Source organism: Podarcis filfolensis (assembly GCF_964270895.1).
Source record: "Podarcis filfolensis genome assembly, chromosome: 14".
In the NCBI taxonomy this organism is placed as follows: Eukaryota; Metazoa; Chordata; class Lepidosauria; order Squamata; family Lacertidae; genus Podarcis; species Podarcis filfolensis.
Window position 1 is genome coordinate 545,579 of NC_139616.1, and position 21,516 is coordinate 567,094.

General features: G+C 44.5%; 1 protein-coding gene across 8 annotated transcripts in view; it reads left to right on the forward strand.

Annotated features, from left to right (window-relative positions):
- SIN3A (SIN3 transcription regulator family member A) overlaps positions 1 to 15,715 on the forward strand; it is a 70,891-nt gene extending 55,176 nt beyond the window's left edge. For 3 of the 8 annotated variants that reach the window (XM_083586247.1, XM_083586246.1, XM_083586248.1), the window contains exons 12-21: positions 1,628 to 1,744; positions 2,459 to 2,697; positions 4,500 to 4,683; positions 5,275 to 5,839; positions 7,141 to 7,310; positions 7,743 to 7,916; positions 9,104 to 9,196; positions 10,947 to 11,041; positions 11,937 to 12,249; positions 12,700 to 15,715. In XM_083586247.1, coding sequence (XP_083442373.1) covers positions 1,628 to 1,744; positions 2,459 to 2,697; positions 4,500 to 4,683; positions 5,275 to 5,839; positions 7,141 to 7,310; positions 7,743 to 7,916; positions 9,104 to 9,196; positions 10,947 to 11,041; positions 11,937 to 12,249; positions 12,700 to 12,930 — 2,181 coding nt within the window. In that variant the 3' untranslated portion in view covers positions 12,931 to 15,715. The remainder of the gene's footprint in view (positions 1 to 1,627; positions 1,745 to 2,458; positions 2,698 to 4,499; positions 4,684 to 5,274; positions 5,840 to 7,140; positions 7,311 to 7,742; positions 7,917 to 9,103; positions 9,197 to 10,946; positions 11,042 to 11,936; positions 12,250 to 12,699) is intronic. The other 5 variants (XM_083586252.1, XM_083586253.1, XM_083586251.1 and 2 more) reach the window with 2 other exon arrangements.
- The last annotated feature ends 5,801 nt before the right edge of the window (positions 15,716 to 21,516 follow it).

Consider the following 21,516-nt stretch of genomic DNA (forward strand, 5'->3'; position numbering starts at 1 on the left):
GAGGTTAGAAAGAATGTTAGAGTTGAGCATGGAGACCAATAAAATGCATCATTATTAGGTTATTTTCTCTGGGTTGATATCTACATAGTGCTTTAAGATAAGAAAAACATGTGTCTCATTTTAGGCCTCCAAATCAGGAATTCTTTGCACTGCAAATTTGGTCAGCCTTATGCAACTTAAACTGTATGCACCTTTCTTCAAGTTGCAAAAATTAATTTCTGTCTGTGTGCATATTTCTTGTCTAAGCCCTTTAAATTGACCAGTGGAGTAACACAAATTTGTACACTTTTTTATTTCTATATCAATGACATGGTCCCACATTTAACTTTGGTGGAAATCAAACATTCAGTGTAACTTGAATTACTATCATTTCCACGAGCTAAATGAGATCATGATCATAGACAAGTGTCAACTAAGGGACTGGTGCTACTGGACAGAATCTCAACGGGATTTTCAAGTAATCAAATCCTCAGAAGTTCCCTGTGGTTTCTACTCTTATAAACGGTGCATTTGAGAGCCAACTCCCTGTCTAAACTTTGGCCAGCTTCATTAGGATCTTCCTTTGCTGAGCTGTGTTTCCAAGGAATCCCTCTGCTGTCCTGTATGGGCATTATAATAGGGTTCCATACACAGATAGATATTTTATTTGTGGGCAATTGCAAGTGGAGGACACCCAGCATTATTTATTACAGTACCCACTATACTCAGAACCTAGGAGACACTTTCTAAATCCCTTGGTTGTCCAGGAAAGCTGTCTCTCCCTGGCAGAGAGGGGTCTATGGCTGCTCAGGGATGCTAATGCTCCAGTGACTTATAACGTGGCCCTCTTCGCGCTGGTGGCAAGAAAGATTGGTAAGAAAAACCTGGACAAAATTGCAGTAAACTGTAAGGGAGATTCAGAGGCCTAAATAGGAAACTCTCGCAAGCTGTGTGACGCCCCCATTCTACACGAGCATTTGCATTTTATGATCTTGATGTTTCAGGCAGTGGCTCTGCTTTTTATATATAATTATATAGATACTTCTTTTTCCTCACAGTGTTGGTATGATTTTGTCATGGCCTTTGGCAAGTACAGTAAAGCTTATTTTATTGTTGTGTGTCTACTGGTGTTACTTGAGTGGTTTCTACAGAACGTGCATAAAGTGCAGGCGTGGGCACACTTGGGTTTAAAGATCTGTGCATGTTATCTACACTTTGCATATTTACTTTGTGAAACACCAGTGTCAGTGCCGATACGTCCATAGCAACTGTGCTCACCTCATAAAGTGTAGAGCCACTCTGAGGTACTGTCATGTGATTTTATGTGTGGATTGCAAATTCTAGTCTTCTTAAAATCCAAGGCACGTTATAGTGTGTTAGGCAGAAATAGAAATGACTGTTACTGTGGTCCTGCAGGTGGAGCTCAAGCGCTCCTATTGAGTTTTGCTCAAAGCATGATGGTTTCTATTACTTTTAATCTTACAACTAAACTGACCAATGGATCAAAAATTCAGAAAATCTTTTGTTGTTGCCCTTTCTTGTACATCTATGACAGTTCCCAAAAATCTGTAAGAATTTACTTTCTGTAGGAGCTAGAATTATCGGTATCTGGCTACTCTAAAATGAGATGCTTCTCTCTCCTCCTAAGGTTTTGAATGACACCTGGGTCTCCTTTCCATCCTGGTCTGAAGATTCCACGTTTGTGAGCTCCAAGAAGACTCAGTATGAAGAGCACATCTACCGGTGTGAGGATGAACGATTTGAGGTAGCTGTATCAGAGCTTAATGTCATGGGAAGCTTGTGATACTATGTTAGGTTGACTTAATATCTGCTTTGATGAATGAATAGTTCTTGATAGCTTTGGTGTAAAGCACTAACCAAGAGCGTGGGTTGTGAGAAGGAAGGCCACCAATTTGAACCTTGCTCCCACAACAAACAGAGTAGGAGCCTAAAAGACTCACCTCTGCTTCTGTAATATGGGGTAATAATACCAGCATTCCTTGCAAGGTTGTTGTAAGGATTGACTATGGTTGTGTATGTGAGGTGCTTTGAGCACTCAGTGCTGTATAAATGCACAATAGTAATATCATGGTGGTTTGCTATAGTCTTCCTATCGTACCCTCCCAGATGTAATACTTGTCAAAACTTTGCTTGCTGCCATGTGCATCTCCTGAAAGTGAGTAGCTGCAGGCTCATAGGTTTGATGTTTTGCTTCACATAGAAATTAAATTACCTATTACAATAGCACCCTCCACCCATCAAAAAATTAGATTTAAAGACTATTGGATGTGAATAAGGGTTTTGTTTGGATCTATTGCTCTGCTTTTCATCTCAGTTTCCACCATCTTACACAGTGTTGAAAAGCCTTTTGTACTATATGTAAGAACCCCATTCCCACATATGCCAGAATTTGTTTATTTTTTATAGTTTTTATAGTTTATTGCTATAAGCCATGGCTGATGCATGCTCTCCATTTCAGCTGGATGTTGTCTTGGAGACCAACCTAGCAACCATCAGAGTCCTAGAGACGATACAGAAGAAACTCTCACGCTTATCAGCTGAGGAGCAGGCCAAATTCCGGCTAGACAACACTTTGGGCGGCTCCTCAGAAGTTATTCATCGCAAGGCATTGCAGAGGATATATGCTGACAAGGCAGCTGACATCATTGATGGGCTTAGGAAGAACCCAGCCGTCGCAGTCCCTATTGTGTTGAAAAGGTAACTGGGAAATGCAGGTGGAGCACCCTCATCCCCCTCCTTTTTCAGTTTCCCCAAGTGCTGCTTTTTAATAATGGTTTTTTGGGTGGCATTTTTGTCCTGTCATTTAGCAAGGTTCTCAGTGTGACTGATGATTCATTGCACAATTTAAAAAGCAATTTCAGGTAGACCCTTGCCTACGTGGGAGTTACATTCCAAGGCACTGCAAATACCAGTTAAAACTGTATATAATTGAAACACATTGAAAAAGCCTGCAACGCCCCACCCCCCGTTCCGCCCTTTTAGTGACGTTTCAGTGACATCTTTATGATGTTTTAGGGTCCCTTCTGTGTTTGGCACAATTCACGAGCATAAGGTTGCACACATATTGAACAAGTGTGAAGGGAGGCTGCCTGTAATTTAAAAGGCAATATAAAAATACATATCCATTAAGTGAGTGTGTGTACTATATATAGAATTATAGAATCATAGAAGCTTAGAGCTGGAACCACCTGTAGTGCAGGAATCCCAGCTAAAGCATCCATGGCAGATGACCATCCAACCTCTGCTAAAAAACTTCCAAGAAATGAGCGTCCACAGCCCCCCAGGTGAGACCATTCCAATATCAAAGAGCTCTTTCTTATATATGCACAGCCTCAAATTCCACAACAGAGACAAAAACTTAATCAATACAATAAATTAAAAGGCCCGGTGCCAAAGAGATGCCAAAGAAGGCACCAGGTCAGCTTCTCCAGGGAGGACATTCCAAAGCTAGGCAAGGAAAATGCCATCTGTCATGTTGACAGGAGTTCATAGTTGAGGGTCACATACAAAGATCTCTGGCTGGGTAGGTATATGCAAAAGAGCAGTCCTTACAAGGTAACCTGGTCACAATCTGTAAAGAAATATAAAGTCAAAGCTGGACCAGGAGCCTGTGCAGCAGTCAGGGCACTCAGCCCCAGCTTGCAGTTTGTATTCAAAAGTCACTCAAGTTCCAGGCCATTCTCAAAGGCAGCCTCCCTTGCATCACGTTGCTTATGGCCCAGAGAAGCTCAACGCTGGTGACCACTCACATTTGTATCTCGCCCCCCACTGAGCTCAAAGTGGCATACATGGATGGGGTTTAGCTTGCTTTATCCTCACAAAAGCCCTGTGACATAGGTTAGACCAAGAGCATGTGGTGAGCTGCACAGTTGAGTGAGGTTTGGAACATGGATCTCCTGCACCTAAGTCCATCATGCTAGCTGTGGATTCGAATGAAGTTACAGCAAAGCAGCTGCTACAGGAGAGTGGATGGTAAACTTCTGTTCATGGCAGAGAATGTTTTTTTAAACAGGGAAAGATCCACAATGGTGATTAATCTGGAATGTTCTGATCTAGTCATGAGTTATAATACAGTGGACTCTCGGGTTGCGAACTGATCCATGCGGGGGGCACGTTCACAACCCGCAGCGTCCGCAACCCGCAGCACCACGTCTGCGCACGCACGGGTTGCGATTCAGTACTTTTGCGTATGCACATGCGCCAAAACCCGGAAGTAATCCGTTCCGGTACTTCCAGGTTTTGGCACTCCATATCCCGAAAACTCGCAACCTGAAGTGTCTGTAACCCAAGGTATGACTGTAGAGATCAAGACCAAAGTAGCCCATTTTCAGTGTTACATCACCTTCTGCTCGTGTTCTCCCATGCTGAATGTGGTCAAATCACGAATGCCTTGAATATCCCTTGAATGTTAAAGTCTGTCAAAGGCAGGATGCTTTATTCCTGCTAGTCCTCGTGGCTGTACTCATCTCTCAGGCCATGTTGCCTTTCTTTCTGTTAAGGTTAAAAATGAAAGAGGAGGAGTGGAGAGAAGCCCAGAGAGGATTCAACAAAGTATGGCGGGAACAGAATGAGAAATACTACCTGAAGTCCCTTGACCACCAGGGCATCAACTTTAAACAAAATGACACCAAGGTCTTAAGATCAAAGAGCCTTCTTAGCGAGATTGAGACTATTTACGATGAGGTAGGTTGGAGGCTTTGCCCTCTCTGTTTCAACCTTATTTCATCCTGATTGACAATTGATGGAAAGGATGTTGTGTAACCCGAAGCATTTGTAACACGAGGTACCACTGTACTATAATCTGAGGTGGGCAAAAGGGTTTCGGATAGAGAGGAGAAATAGCTGCACCGATGGTGGGAAAGCTTTCAAGGAAACTGGTCCTTTTGGGTGCCATGAAGTCTGCTCTGGCCTCCAGATGAGTGGCTTTGTATAAACTAGAGCTGTCCAAGTGGTCGATTGCGAGCTGCTGGTCAATCGTGGGTTGATCCTGGTTGATCACATGAAAACAACTCTGGCCTTTCCCCCTAAAAAAAAAAGCTCAGCAACTTTGGTCAATCCAGTGGGTAGATCACTGCCAGTTTATTTATAGTGGGAGCAGATCGCAGTCTCTTGGAAGTTGGTCACCCCTGGTATAAACTTAATTAGTTGCGCAGATCTTTTTATACTTACCGGGGTAGAGCACTTTCCTGTCCAGCCCAGGCAGTGATTTTCAGCTGATGAGAGAAGAGAGCCATGTGGAGATGGATTTCATGCTCTTTCTCTCCTGATTTTCAGAGGCAGGAGCAGACTTCTGAAGATAACATTGGCCCTCACCTGTCCTTAGCCTACGAAGATAAACAGATCCTGGATGACGCTGCCTCTCTAATTATCCACCACGTGAAGCGGCAGACAGGCATCCAGAAAGAGGACAAATACAAAATCAAGCAGATCATGTATCACTTCATCCCAGACCTGCTCTTTGCTCAGCGAGGCGAGCTGTCTGATGTGGAGGAGGAGGAAGAGGAAGAGATGGATGTGGACGAAGGCTCAGGGGCTGTGAAAAAGCACAATGGTGTGGGGGGTAGTAGCCCTCCTAAAGCCAAGCTGCTCTTCAGCAACACGGCAGCCCAGAAGCTGCGTGGAATGGATGAAGTCTACAACTTGTTCTATGTCAACAACAACTGGTACATTTTCCTCCGTCTCCACCAGATCCTCTGCTTGCGGTTGCTGCGAATATACAACCAGGCCGAACGGCAGATTGAAGAGGAGAATCGGGAAAGGGAGTGGGAGCGGGATGTGCTGGGTGTCAAGCGTGACAAGAGTGACAGCCCTGCCATCCAGCTGCGGTTGAAAGAGCCAAGTGAGTACACCCATACTTGGCTGGGGCTAGTGTGGCAGGTGCTGGTCTTTGACAATGGTCTCCAAGGCAGAAGTGGTGGGGCCGCTTTCTGTTGTAAAGAGCCATCTTCCTTCCCATCAGCACAGTTTGGCTTTTGCTCCAGCCAAGAAAGGCCTTTGTCAACTGCTACAACCTAGAGTGATGGCAATAACTTAAGGGGCTTTAGAATGAGTGTTAGCTCTGCGCTCAATGAATTTATCCACCAGTGGCTATCAGCTACTATAGCTATGTGGAGGCTCCAGATGCAGTAGGTGTATAGCTCTGAATGCCAGGCTCTGGGAGCAAGGAATGGAAGGGACTGTAACTTTTCTGTCCAGCCAGTAAGCTTTCCTGAACTGCCTGCAAGCAGAATGCTGGATAGGTCTTCCTCTGCAGTCAAGAGGGATAACTCCTATTCTCTTGCTCTTCTCCTTTCCCTGTTGCTTGTTTGCCTCTGCTGCCAGAGATTGATGTCCCCAAAACTTCAACCGGATGGGTTGATGATTATAACCCAAACAACAATAAATGGTTCAAACTATTGTTTATTTTTTAAGTTGAGAGCTAAGAAATAGAGGATACAATGCTAAGTCCAGTGAAGGACCCAGACAAGAATAAAGTTAAAAGGGTACTGAATAAAACTGGACAAAGTATTTTTTTTATATTAAAAAAATGCAAGTTTCAGCAGTTACATGGAAAGATTCAAATCTTGGTAACTCATTGCTAGCAAGCAGTGAGTAATAGGTATCTCATTAGGGAAGAGAAGGAAATGGGCTTCTGCATCTACCTGATAAGGAAGGAAGATATGACATCCCAAACACATACAGTCGTACCTCGGAAGTCAAACAGAATCTGTTCTGGAAGTCCATTCGGCTTCTGATTGGCTGCAGGAAGCTCGGCGTTCGGGAGCCGAGGTATGACTGTATAGGTGGCCAAGAGAGGACTGGCATGCATAGATAGATAGATAGATAGATAGATAGATAGATAGATCGATCCCAGCCGCCCCCCTTCAAGCATTTTTAAGTAATGACAGGTGTCTCCCTCTTTACGTTCCTGGGTATGCTCCATGTATACATGTGATTGCGTAGAGTGGGGAACACCATCTAAAAGCCAAACTCTGCCCAAAATTGGCCAAACTCCATCACAGTCTCTCCCTCGAAATCTTTTTCTCAAACTCCAATATAATCTCCCACCTTCCTACTGGCCCATATCAACATTTAATGGCCAGGTGGTGAGAGGGAGGGAGAAGCAGGTCTCACGTGGAGCATCCTTCTTTCCCCTTTTAGTGGATATCGATGTGGAAGATTACTACCCAGCTTTCCTAGACATGGTGCGGAACCTGCTGGACGGCAACATGGACTCTTCGCAATATGAGGACTCTCTTCGCGAGATGTTCACCATCCATGCCTACATTGCCTTCACCATGGACAAGCTGATTCAGAGTATTGTTAGACAGGTGAGGAGGGGACAGGGGATCTGGGGCTTTCAAAAAAGAACAGGCCTTGTCAGTGCTGTGCTCTAGAAAACCAGTTCAGGGCTCAGTCACTTACTGCTGAACCTCATCTGTCTACCAGAGGAGATGGGGATGAGAAATCCAGGAAGTTGTGTTACCTTTTTGTCTTAACTATTTTGAGCGAGTGATTGATTTATATAGCACTTAATGCCAAAGTAGGCCTCTAAGTGGTTTATCAAGTTACACAAAAATTAACTTGTACCCACACTTGTTACCCGTAGAAGGAATTGCTATTGGATGATGTGCCATTTGTGAGCTGTAGTTAATTCTCTCTCTGGCACGATTTAGGCTGCAATTTTATGTGGGTTTTTTGCACTTGATAATTTTGGTTACCAGAAAGCATTGTAATGTCTCCTGTATATGATATATCAACAGCTTCAGCACATTGTGAGCGACGAACTCTGTGTACAGGTGACAGAACTGTACCTGGCTGAGAACAGAAATGGAGCTACCGGAGGCCTGCTGTCATCACAGTCATCTCGGTCCCTTGTAGAGACAGCATACCAGCGCAAAGCTGAGCAGCTAATGCAAGATGAGAACTGCTTTAAGGTAAAAAAAAAAGTCTTGGAGTCTTTACAAAGCTAGGAAGAGAGAGCCTGATGTACTTAGAGTGGGGGTAACGGAATGGGGACGATCTTCTTTGTCGCTAGCAAAACATCCAAGGATGTACACGTTTCCAAATTGCATTATGCTTACTGAGCAATTCACCAGGTATTTCACCTGGCTTCTGCCATCGCCCCTTGCAACCACAATTGGCGTAACCACCTACCAGTTCCAGTGCCATAGAGACAAATCACAAAAGGTGCTATAGGCTTGTATGCAGCAGTGGTTGCTTAATGATGCTCTTGGCCACATGCAGGTAAGCTGTTGTGCTCCGTCAAACAAGCACCTAACTAGTGAAATATATGTAGTTGTTTTTCTAATGATTTATAGTACATTTGACGCAAGCTGGCAGAAGCAGTATTTAGTCAGATCCCAATTAGCTGCTCTTTCTGTTTTGAACAAGCATAGAAAGAAGGTGACTGCCTCACCTGTGTGCAGGCAGAGGCTTCCATTTCCCTGAATTGCTATTCTTAGCATTTTCATTTTGGTTTCTTGGGTGTCAGTAGAGTGCCTTTCGCTTCTCCCCCACCTTCATCACTTTCCCAAATGCTACACTAGACAGACTTAAGCATGGCTTAACTATAGTCCTGATCCCTTACACTTTTCTTTCTATTAAGTAAATGTTGTCCCCCACCCCACCTCCCTTGCAGATACATAGACTGTCCCAGTTTTTTCCACCAGCTCCTCACAATTATTTTTCTCCTCTACAACTCTCTAGTTCCCTTGCACATGGACATTCTTTAGTTGCACTCACACTACCCAGAGCTCAGTGAATCGAAGGATTTGCAGGATTAGTGACTCAGCAGTCCAGCCTGGTCTTGCAGCATGGCTTAGCAGCCGGGAGGGCAATTCCCTCACTTTCACCTTAAGGGCAAAATAATGCAGTTTCTTGATGGAGGCTGCTAGCCTAAAGAAAATTCATGGTTGCTATGGTGATAGTGGCTGACTCATCTGTAGACTTCCAGCAGAGAACTTTTCAAGTGAGCTCTCTGCTTATCTGAACCTTCTTCGATCTCTAACAAGGTGGCTTTACATTGCTGGGCCAAGTTCAGCCTGTATATGGCTTTGGGTACCTAATAAAAACTCTGAGGATTATTGAGCTCCTTACTGAAGTACTGTCTTCTGTTGTGCAGTTGATGTTTGTTCAGAGCAGAGACCATGTTCAGCTAACTATTGAGTTGCTTGACACAGAAGAGGAGAACTCTGATGACCCTGTTGAGGCTGAGGTAAGAAAAGGACTGCTGTTGGTTGGTGGTTCTTAATTTCAGCTATCAAAGGAACATATATGCATTTTTACTAAAGCGCTTCAGGTGCAGTAAAAATAGGTCCAGGTTCTATTATGTGGATTTTTTCAGATTTTACCATGTATCGTTTTTCTGTGTATAGTAGTAAGCAGATGCTGCTGTTTATCTTCAGAATATGAGTAGATTATATGTGTGCACAACTCCTTACAAAGGCAAGCAAGTCAGTATATTCAGGCTTCATCTGATTAGGTGCTTTCAGGTCAGAAACATTCGTGACCGCTAGATAACTGATTTTTTAAAAGCAAGCTGAAAACATTAGCCATAGTAGGTGCCTAATTCCAAACGTTGCATTTTGAAGCATTACATACAAACAACAAGACAAGGTGAACCTCAAACAATTTCCAATATTTAGTTGGAGTTGCCCATTGCTTTTCTATGACGTCTTCATGCGGAACAATGACTGCATGCATTCTTAGGCTTGAAAGCAAACAAAAAGTCCTTCCAAAATATTTAGGTTCACACAACATAATTATTCAGTGCCAAGGCTACTCATAGAAGATACTGTTGTGCATTGCCAAAGATCACTGCCAAAGCCAGAAGGGTCTAATCTTATTTCTTTTTATAGCCCTTTGTCCCTCAAGTTTGGGGTGAGTAATGCAATATTTTTAGCAATACAAGTGAAAGAGCAATATATTGTCCTTAACATGAAATGGTTCAGGCTGCTTTCATTGTGACCAATGTAGGGAAAAGGAGTGTGAGTTCTTTAAAAAATGGAACTAAGTTTGATCCTGAAAGTTACAGATGCATTTGCACTAACAAAATTCTATAAAATCTTGGCTTACCAAGATCAGTGAGTTGCCACTTATAAATGTTGTAACATTTGTGCCATTGAACAGTAATTTTAAGCAGATTATTCTATCCCTGCTTTAAAGTCCAAGTGGCACATACCTCTGCTGTTCTAAAACAAATAAGACAGGGTTTCCCCAGCTCTGTTTTTACAAATAATGAGTGTCGCATCAATAATAATAATAATAATAACAATAATAACAATAATAATAATTTATTATTTCCCCAGCCATTCTGGGCGGCTGCCTTCAGATGTCTTTTAAAAGTAAGATAGTTGCTTATTTCCTTGACATCTGATAGGAGAGCATTCCACAGGGCGGGCGCCACAGGAGGCCCTGCCTGGTTCCCTGTAACCTCACTTCTCACAGGGAGGGAATCGCCAGAAGGCCCTCAGAGCTGGACCTCAGTGTCCAGGCTGAATGATGGGGGTGGAGACGCTCCTTCAGGTATACTGAACTGAGGCCATTTAGGGCTTTAAAGGGTCAGACCAACACTTTGAATTGTGCTCAGAAATGTACTGGGAGCCAATGTAGGTCTTTCAGGACCGGTGTTATGTGGTCTCGGCAGCCACTCCCAGTCACCAGTCTAGCTGCCGCATTCTGGATTAGTTGTAGTTTCCAGGTCACCTTCAAAGTGGAGTGCATGGCAGTAGTCCAAACGGGAGATAACTAGAGCATGCACCACTCTGGCGAGACAGTCTGCAGGCAGGTAGGGTCTCAGCCAGATGAAGCTGGTAGGCAGCTGCCCTGGACACAGAAGGGGAATGGAAGCTCCTCGGAAGTGGGCCTGCGTGCATGGTCCTTCATCCTTGGGTACCAGCGTAGGAAAGCTTCCTCTGTTAAAGGGAGCTCATTGGTGCATCTCTTTATTCTGTGTTCTATTTCAGCGTTGGACCGACTATGTGGATCGGTATGTCAATTCTGATTCTACCTCTCCTGAACTACGGGAACAGCTGGCCCAGAAGCCAGTATTTCTGCCAAGGTGAGTGAAATGATATTGCACATTACTCTAAGAACTAATGGGTCATTTTGAGGCATGCATTTCCTCTGGAGATCATAGCCCCATTGCCTTGGGTCACTGTAGGAAACTGGCAGCTGGAAAGAACATGGTGGCAGTTGTGTGCTGCTGCTGCTGCTGCTGCTGCTGCTAATAATAATAATAATAATAATAATGATAATAATAATAATAATAGTCTGAGAGTTCCTTGTAGGCCTCTGCTCTTGTGACTTTAGCTGCTCCCCCCCCCCCGAAAAAAAACCTCAACAAAGCAGAAATAGGAAATGTTTCAGATCGGGGTGGTCACTAATATGTACTTGGACAACCCTGCTTCAGCTTCATGCAGTTGCACTGTGTACAGACTTTGTAAACAGCTTTGAAGCTCTCCCATGGTTGTGGCTAAGTGCTGATCCACACATTAAAAACAGCCGTAGCTGTCTGTCTATGTCTCCCTCTCCTTGTGGTGGAAGGCCCTTCACCGAGTGCTTGGCGCAAGCAAAGAGGAAAGGAGTGGGTTACAAGGACTGGTTGATCTAATGCTTGCCTGTACTGAGGAGGAAAAACTAGCCAGCAAATGTCATCATGAGCTTTTGTGGCAATTCTTTGAATGAATGTGCCTTGGTAGCATATCAAAGATCACTTTTTTGGTCAGGAAAAAAGGATGGTTATGTATAGCAGGAGTTTCTCCTCCGCAGTGCAGGTCAAGCACCAATTTAGCCAGTGCCTGGGAATCACCCTTCCCCTCTCAGCTTGGGCTGAACTCTGCTGCGAGGGGATTTGCTCCTTTCCCCAGCAGTTTTTCAGCAAGTGGAGGAGGATGCAGGCAACCACGGCAACGTTAAATGTGTTAATCATCCCTTACGCTCTTATCGTCATTCAGCACGAGCAGTGTGATGGATTTTGAGGAGCAGGCCCCGCGAGCCACAACGTCCAGCCCGATGAGGGAGGCGGGTGCTAATTCCAGCAGGGGCTCTCTGCTTTACAGGAACTTGAGGCGGATCCGCAAGTGTCAGCGGGGTCGGGAGCAGCAGGAGAAGGACGGGAAGGAGGGTATCAGCAAGAAGCCCTTGGAGAACGTGGAGAGCTTGGACAAACTGGAGTGCAAATTCAAGCTCAACTCCTACAAGATGGTGTACGTGATCAAATCGGAGGATTACATGTACAGGAGGACTGCTCTGTTGCGTGCCCATCAGGTAGGCCTGAGCAAAGCGGGTGGGGTGAGCAGCTGTGGCTTCTCCTCAAGGGAAAGCTGCAGGCAGCCAGGATACAGTGGTGTTTTGGTTCATTCCCCCTGCAGCCCTCTGCTTGCATCACTGTTCATCAAAGCAACTGTGTTTATGACCAGAGGTGTCAGGGTCTGGTCCGTATCTTACTGGGAGATCAACTGGGAACTCACTGTATTCTGCATACACTGGCTTGCCTTGTTGCCAGTAAAGGGGGATCACTTCAATGGTACACTTAGTATGTGTAATGGGAGCCACTTTTCCTGGCAGAAAACCTGTGTCCATTAGACTATATGCAGATTGTGACATGGAGGGGAAAGAGGGTTGTACATGTGCTAAGCAGGCATGCATGTCTGACCAAGGCCTCACTGCATAATGCCAGTCACTAAAGCTTTCTCTTGTTTTCTCCCTTCCTTGTAGTCCCATGAAAGGGTGAGCAAAAGGCTGCACCAGCGATTCCAGGCCTGGGTTGACAGGTGGACCAAGGAGCACGTGACCCGTGAAATGGCAGCTGAAACTAGCAAGTGGCTAATGGGGGAGGGCTTGGAAGGCTTGGTGCCTTGCACCACTACCTGCGACACAGAGGACCTGCACTTCGTGAGCATTAACAAGTACCGCGTCAAATATGGCACAATATTCAAGACGCCCTAAACTTCTGGGGGATAGGAAAAGGTCGAGTTGTGGGTGCACATTTCGTGCAGGTTCATCAAGGAAAACAAGGAAGATGCCTTCCTCCCGCCTCCTCCCCAGCCCCTCGCTGTTATCTCCGTAACAACAGCCACTTCTGGACTAATTCATAGCTGGTACATCTCGTTGCCCTGGGGGGGCACTTTTGGAAATGTCCATCCTGAGAAACGGAAGCTGGAACTGCTGCCCAGAGGCTGAGATCACACGCATGCTCTATGCCATGAGGGGCGCTGAGGTGTCCAAGTCGCTGTAGAGAAGCCCATCTTTCCTGTACACACACCAGCAGCGTTCTCCCAGCCACATGGGCATCAGTGACAACTGGGGGCTTTGAATAGCCTGACAAGATGTGGTGCGTTTGAACACCCCCTCCCCAAGAAGAAAAAGGAAAAAAAGTCTTGCAGCCAGAGTATCTTGGTTGGGAATCTCCAAAATGCCCAGTCCCCAGCTTCAACAGGAGTAGGCAGCAGACTTTCTGGAACCTTCCATCGGCTCTCAGGGCTCAGCAGTCCAGATGGCGGAAACATTGGCTCTTGAGTTTGCTGCCCTCTTCTCTTTTCTCTCCAGTTCCTTCCTTGCTATCTGGGTGCCTGACTTAACACAAACCATTTAAGATCGGTCAGTCCTTTCCAGTGCCAGTGGAACGATCGTTTTGTTTGGGGTTTGTTTTTTGTTTTGTTTTTTTGAACCTGCTTGTTTACTAGTATCTCTTAGTGCCATGCACCAGCTTTTCACACAAACACTTCCTCTCACCTACACAGTACCCCTATACAGACAACACAAGCTTTCACAATAGCAACAACCTATATTAAACTGGTTTCCCCCCTCTTTTTTTGTAAATAAATGTACATACTTGTCAATTTTTTTGTTTTTTATTAAAGAAAAAGTATGCTTGATGTGCTAGTATAACTATACTAGCTTCTTGTGTACCTTAGTACCAGGTGGCTTCAGGTTCAGGTTTTAGTACCTACAGATGAGAGTGACAGAGACATTTTTATTACACTTTCTACCAAAGGGAGTTATCATTGTAGTGCTTTGTGTGGAAACTTGTTCCTTTTTGTAAAAAATAAATAAATACAAAAATACAAAAATATTATTATTATTATTAATAATAATAATAATACATCTTGGTTCTTACCAGAGAAAGATGTGTTCTTGCTGGTTCCCTCACTCTGTTCTGAGAGATGTATGGCTACCAATTGCGGGCAGGGAGGCATCCAACCCAACAAAAAAAATTCTTCATGGAAAGGGAAAAAAGGATATGCGTGTGAGAGAGAATGAGAATTTGTGTGTAGTGGGATTACATGACTCGTATTTTAAGCAGCCTATGTGATATATGAATGATAATATATATCAGAATTTTTAAATTCTTTTTGTTTGTTTGTTTTGGGGAGATTGTTTTGCTGGGTAGTTTTTTTATTATCCACCTAGTCTTCCAGCTCAGAGAATTTGCACTTTTTGAAAGTGTTGCTGAGCTCCCTAGTTTGGGGTTGATTGTGCTTTCTTGTGTGATTCTTCTCATTGTTGAAGAAAATATCCTAAATACCAAACCAGTATTTGACAGAGCTGCTCAAGAGAGAGAGAAGAGAGAGTGTTTGTGTGTGTGTGTGTGTGAGAGAGAGAGAGAGAGCGAGAGAGCGCACATGCAAGACCATAGGAAAAAAGAGGGGTGGCCTTTTGTGGTTTCACCAGTAACATACACAAGCAGGGACTTTTTTTTTTACTATAGATGGCACGAACAAAAACTGAAGATATAAAGGTCTCTCTTTAAAAAAAGTTGCTGTGGGTTTTGTAAATGGCAATGAACCTAACATTTGTGCCCTCCTCCAAGGAGGCGTTGGTTGCTTGTACAAAGTGACAAAGCCAAGAGACCTTTAAAAATATGGCTTGCTGGTATTTGTCTTCTCCCCAAATCTGCCAAACTTACATCTCTCCAGGTATCCCAGCAAGTAGCTGTCCACACTCTCAGAACAGTGTTGTCACGGTCCAAGGCAAAGAAATTAGAGAGGAGAAAAAGAGGACCTGTGCAAGTATCTCTCTCTTCCCTGTAGCTTAAGAGAACAGTGTAGAAGCGCAGGTTGGGCCTCTGCAGTAAGAGGCAGGTTTGCACAGGGGAATGTGACCTGCAGCGGTAAAAGCAAGGAGTGGAGCCCAGCTGGGGAGTTCTTATGGTATGCCAGCAATAAGCTAACTTACCCATGTCTCCTTCCCTTGCCCTTTTAAAAGAGGGGGATGACAACACTACTGTGTCCTGTTCCATTTTGCTTGTGCTGCTCCCCTGCTCCTCACTCTCGACAGCCTCTCAGATGTACCTCTTCTGTGTATATTTAAACTATCAGTTTAGACCTTTTTACCAAGTTAGAAGATAAAACACTTTGCCCAAGTGTCATTTTGAACAAGACAGGTAGAGCAGGGTGGGATTTTTTTCTCACCCAGTGTTTTTGAGGGTAAGAAAAACCCCTGCAGCTGCAAAATAAAGGAGGCCACTGCCCTTCCTGTAGCAGGATTTCAGAATGCAGCATTTCTCTCTCCCCACCCCCTGACCTTCCCAACCCTGATGTCTGACATCTGAGCTCCAAGCTCCTAGTCCTGGCCTGTACAAATAGCAAAATACTTTCGTTCTTATTTTAAATTGCTTTTTGTATTCTGTAATGTGAACCTTTTTGCCACCTATTCATGTGATTTCTATACAGATGTTGTAAACTTGACTGTAGTGCAGTATTTCCATTAAAATATCAGGGCTACTCGTGTACAGATTTGGTGGTCCTTCCTGATCAAACTTGGCCAAAAACATTGGTGAGGTCTTGATTGGGTGAACTTGAAAAGTGCTGTTTGGGCTCTTGACTTGCATGCATTTGCCTCTGGTGTGCAAAACTGCTCAAAGCGGGTTGGTTCTCTTCAATAGACAAGCGCAACAGTGAGCAAAAATGTTTTCGGTTGTTGGGATTGTAATTCCCTTTTGTCAGATATGGTACAAAGGTGCTGGTATACTTGATTCTGATTCTGATTTGAAGAAGTTTGATAGGGGCCTGTCCCCTTTAGAATTGGAAGTATGGCCTCATCTAAGTACAGATTGGCAAATTGCAATTTTCAGTTTCAGTCTGTTTCTCATTTTTCAAAGTTCCATTTGTTCCATTTCTACATTTGTTTTGTAATTCTTTTTTTAGGAAGTTCACACACAAAATTGTGTGCATTTCTCCTGATGTATGGTTGACTGTACATGATTTTGCCTAATACATGCATTTTTGCAAGCAATTTTCCCATCTAAAATGCATTGTGTACATTATTTTCACTGACTTTCTCTTTGTACGCACTTTCCCCAAATGTACCCTTTTTGTACAAATTTTCTTTTTTGGTTGGAGGAACTGCATTGCAAAATTGGAAGAAGTGCAGATTTCAAATATTAACTGTGTTTTGGTTTGCGTATTGAATCAGGAAGTGCAACCGAAACAGGTTCCTGAAGAATTTCTCCGCAGTCCCTCCATTCAGATCCCTTCCCACCCTTTTGAGCCTTTAGCTTGGACACTTGGCTTTCACGTCCTTAAAAGACAACTAAATGGAGATCTGTGTAGATGTGCTACGTGCTGTGCTGGAAGGTAGAATCTCGTTACTGGAGGTACAAAGTAGCCTGTGGAAGATTCTCACTTCAGTTCAGCACTCTTAGCCTGTTTTCTCTAACGTGGAGGTCCCATAGCTGCAAATATTAAAAGTAGTTGTCTAGTCTAGATTAAAATTTGGAATAGGGAGGTGCTGTCATGGGGCAGTTCAACTCAAAAGATCTCTCTTCCCCACCCCCTCCCTTGGTACTAGACCAGGATTTTCTGGTCCATCGTCTTCAGTAGCAGCCAGGCAGATTTATCTGGGAAGTTTTCTGGCACAGCACAAACAAGTCTGCTGTCTCTTGCGTCCGAAGTGTCTGCTCCTAGATGGAAAGGTTTAATATTCAGCAAGCAGCACATAATAGCCATTTACTCTCCCTGTTGCACCTCATCACTAAGCTGGTCACCATCTTGACTCCATATTCGGCAAGGATGGAAATGACTGGGCTGGGATATGCTCATTATTGCAGATTTTCAGACTGTCAGCAGAGGGCCCCCAACAGCTGGAAAGGAGGGAGCAAGAGGGATTGTGCTCAGTTGTAAATTTCCAATTTGTTTTAAGCCAGACTCTGTCTATAGATGCTGCTTCTCTTATGGTGAGGAAATCATTTGTGCACAATCTAAAAAATGCAATATTTGATAATCAGTATTTTGCTTTCCCTGTTTTTGTTGTTGCTCCCTCTCACTTTGGAGGTCTTTAAGCAGAGGCTTGACAACCATATGTCAGGAGTGCTCTGATGATGTTTCCTGCTTGGCAGGGGGTTGGACTCGATGGCCCTTGTGGTCTCTTCCAACTCTATGATTCTATGACACTTCATGTTATTGGTGTTTCTCACTTTACATACCTGGGTCATGACACCAACTGTGAGCCAAGACTGTGACATGGAGGAGGAAAGGCCGGATGGCTCAGCAAGAGCAAAGTTGCAAGTCATAGAGACTCTGAACTCTGGTCCCAAAGCCAAGTCTGAGATGGAGTCACTTAGTCAGGAGCCTCTTGAGACAGCTTTCCAAACTTATGACTCCCTTCAAATATGGAACCCCCTGAACAGGTTTCCCTGAGGAACCAGCACCCCCCCCTATATATACCAAGGACCTCACATTCCTCAATGCCTGCTCTTCATCGTAGCCAGCATGGAAAGTGGGAGCTGACAGACCTTTTGGAATGTCACCCCAGCTGATGCATGATGAGGCTGCTTAACGTGGGAGAAGAGATTGCTCCCTTCTTCCAAGGCAGCTTATTGCAGGGGTCAGCAAACTTACCGTGCCTCGGGCCGGTGTCATAGAAACATAGTGTTGGAAGAGACCACAAGGGCCATCGAGTCCAACCCCCTGCCAAGCAGGAAACACCATCAGAGCACTCCTGACATATGGTTGTCAAGCCTCTGCTTAAAGACCTCCAAAGAAGGAGACTCCACCACACTCCTTGGCAGCAAATTCCACTGTCGAACAGCTCTTACTGTCAGGAAGTTCTTCCTAATGTTTAGGTGGAATCTTCTTTCTTGTAGTTTGGAACCATTGCTCCGTGTCCGCTTCTCTGGAGCAGCAGAAAACAACCTTTCTCCCTCCTCTATGTGACATCCTTTTATATATTTGAACATGGCTATCGTATCACCCCTTAACCTCCTCTTCTCCAGGCTAAACATGCCCAGCTCCCTTAGCCGTTCCTCATAAGGCATCGTTTCCAGGCCTTTGACCATTTTGGTTGCCCTCCTCTGGACACGTTCCTGTTTGTCAGTGTCCTTCTTGAACTGTGGTGCCCAGAACTGGACACAGTACTCCAGGTGAGGTCTGACCAGAGCAGAATACAGTGGCACTATTACTTCCCTTGATCTAGATGCTATACTCCTATTGATGCAGCCCAGAATTGCATTGGCTTTTTTAGCTGCCGCGTCACACTGTTGGCTCATGTCAAGTTTGTGGTCAACCAAGACTCCTAGATCCTTTTCACATGTAGTGCTCTCAAGCCAGGTGTCACCCATGTTGTATTTGTGCCTCTCATTTTTTTTGCCCAAGTGCAATACTTTACATTTCTCCCTGTTAAAATTCATCTTGTTTGTTTTGGCCCAGTTCTCTAATCTGTCAAGGTCGTTTTGAAGTGTGATCCTGTCCTCTGGGGTGTTAGCCACAACTCCCAGTTTGGTGTCATCTGCAAATTTGATCAGGATGCCCTTGAGTCCATCATCCAAGTCGTTGATAAAGATGTTGAATAAGACCGGGCCCAAGACAGAACCCTGTGGCACCCCACTAGTCACTCTTCTCCAGGATGAAGAGGAACCATTGATGAGCACCCTTTGGGTTCGGTCAGTCAGCCAGTTACAAATCCACTGAGTGGTAGCATAGTCAAGACCGCATTTTACCAGCTTCTTTACAAGAATATCATGGGGCACCTTGTCAAATGCCTTGCTGAAATCAAGGTAGGCTACATCCACTGCGTTCCCTTCATCTACCAGGCTTGTAATTCTGTCAAAAAACGAGATCAGGTTAGTCTGACATGACTTATTTTTCAGAAATCCATGCTGACTATTGGTGATCACAGCATTCCTTTCTAGGTGCTCACAGACTGTTTGCTTAATCATCTGCTCCAGAATCTTCCCTGGTATTGATGTCAGACTGACTGGGCGGTAATTATTTGGGTCCTCTCTTTTCCCCTTTTTGAAAATAGGGACAACATTTGCCCTCCTCCAGTCTGCTGGGACTTCGCCTGTTCTCCAGGAATTCTCAAAGATGACTGCCAGTGGTTCTGAGATCACATCTGCCAGTTCTTTTAATACTCTTGGATGCAGTTCATCTGGCCCTGGAGACTTGAATACATCTAAACTAGCCAAGTATTCTTGTACTATCTCCTTAGTTATTCTGGGCTGTGTTTCCTCTGCTAAATCATTTGCTCCAAATTCTTCAGGTCGGGCATTGTTTTCTTTATCGGAGAAGACTGAGGCAAAGAAGGCATTGAGGAGTTCAGCCCTTTCTGTGTCCCCTGTTTGCAATTCACCATCTTCTCCTCTGAGTGACCCCACTGTTTCTTTGTTCTTCCTTTTGCTACGAACATACCCATAAAAGCCTTTTTTGTTGCTTTTAACCTCTCTAGCAAGCCTGAGTTCATTCTGTGCTTTAGCTTTTCTGACTTTGTGTCTACACGTGCTGGCTATTTGTTTGAATTCCTCTTTGGTGGTTTCCCCCCTTTTCCATTTTTTGTACACATCCTTTTTTAATCTTAACTCAGTTAAAAGTTCTTTAGGTAGCCACCCTGGCTTCTTTAGGCACCTTCCATGTTTCCGTCTCATTGGTATTGCCTGAAGTTGTGCTTTTACTATCTCCCTCTTAACAAACTCCCAGCCATCATGAACTCCCTTTCCTTTTAGTATTACTGTCCATGGGATCTCACCCAGCACTTCCCTAAGTTTTATGAAGTCGGCTTTCTTAAAGTCAAGAAATTGAGTCCTAGTATGCTTGGCTGCTCCTTTCCGCTGTATAGTAAACTTCAGAAGTGCATGATCACTCGCGCCTAATGATCCTTCCACTTCTACCCCACTAACCAGGTCATCAACATTGGTTAGGACCAGATCTAAAATGGCTGTTCCTCTTGTTGCTTCTCCCACTTTCTGGACAATGAAGTTGTCTGCAAGGCCAGTGAGGAATCTGTTTGACCTTATGCTCTTGTCTGAGTTTGACATCCAACAAATATCCGGGTAATTGAAGTCCCCCATTACTACTATCTCCCTTCCTTTTGCATGCTTGGCCATCTGTTCCAGGAAGGCATCATCTATGTCCTCCGTTTGGCTTGGGGATCTATAGTAAACTCCCACAATGAGGTCACTGTTATTCTACTCTCCCTTAATTTTGACCCAAATGCTCTCACTTTGGCTTTGAGGTTCTAAATCTTGGATCTCTTCACAGGTATACACATCCCTGACATATAACACCACTCCTCCTCCTTTCTAGTCTGGTCTGTTTCTCTGAAATAGATTGTATCCCTCCATTATTACATTCCAATCGTGGGACTTATCCCACCAGGTTTCAGTGATGCCTATTATGTCATATTTAGTTTGCTGTACCAAGAGCTCAAGCTCATCTTGTTTATTTCCCATGCTTTGCACATTAGTGTACAGACATTGAAGTTCATTAATCATTCCCCCGTGTCTCTTATTTAAGGATTTTTTCCTCCCACCACTAGGTCTGCGTGCTGTTTGCTCCATTTGGTCTATGACATTTGGATGATCATCTTCATCAATTGATAGACTCCTACCTTCAGGAGCACTGTCTCCCTCCCAACACATTAGTCAGTTTAAAGCCCTCCTGATGAGGTTTCTGAGATTTTTGGCAAAAACATTCCTCCCAACCGTTGTGAGGTGCAGCCCATCGCTTGCCAGAAGTCCATCTTCAAGAAACTGCAGTCCGTGATCTAAGAATCCAAACCGTTCCTGTTTACACCATTTGCGAAGCCAGCTGTTCACTTCCACTATTTTTCCCTCTCTCCCTGGGCCACGTCGTTCAACTGGGAGGACAGATGAGATGACAATTTGTGCATTTAATTGCTTCAATTTCCTGCCCAGAGCCTCGTCTCTTTTGATCTTCTGGAGGCTATTGCTTGCAGTGTCATTGGTTCCCACATGAACCAAGAGGAAGGGGTATTTGTCAGTGGGTTTTATGATTCCTTGCAGTCTGTAATGGTTCTAGGGGTTGCTCGTGCGTAAATTGGCGCCACACCTGGCTGGGTTGCCTGAATGAACCCTTTCTGTCCGGACAGCCACTCGCCCGTGGCTGTCTCAATTGCTGGCAGAATCCGTCAGTGGGCGTTTCTTGAACTTCTTCCAGCAAAGAAGCTCTTTGACGCCTAGTCTCCACCTACCTTCCCTGCGCGGCAGTTCCCTGACACAGTCGTTCAGTTACATGTTGGATCTTAGCCCCGGGGAGACAGCACACTTCCCGAGACATCTTGTCAGGCCCACAGATCACT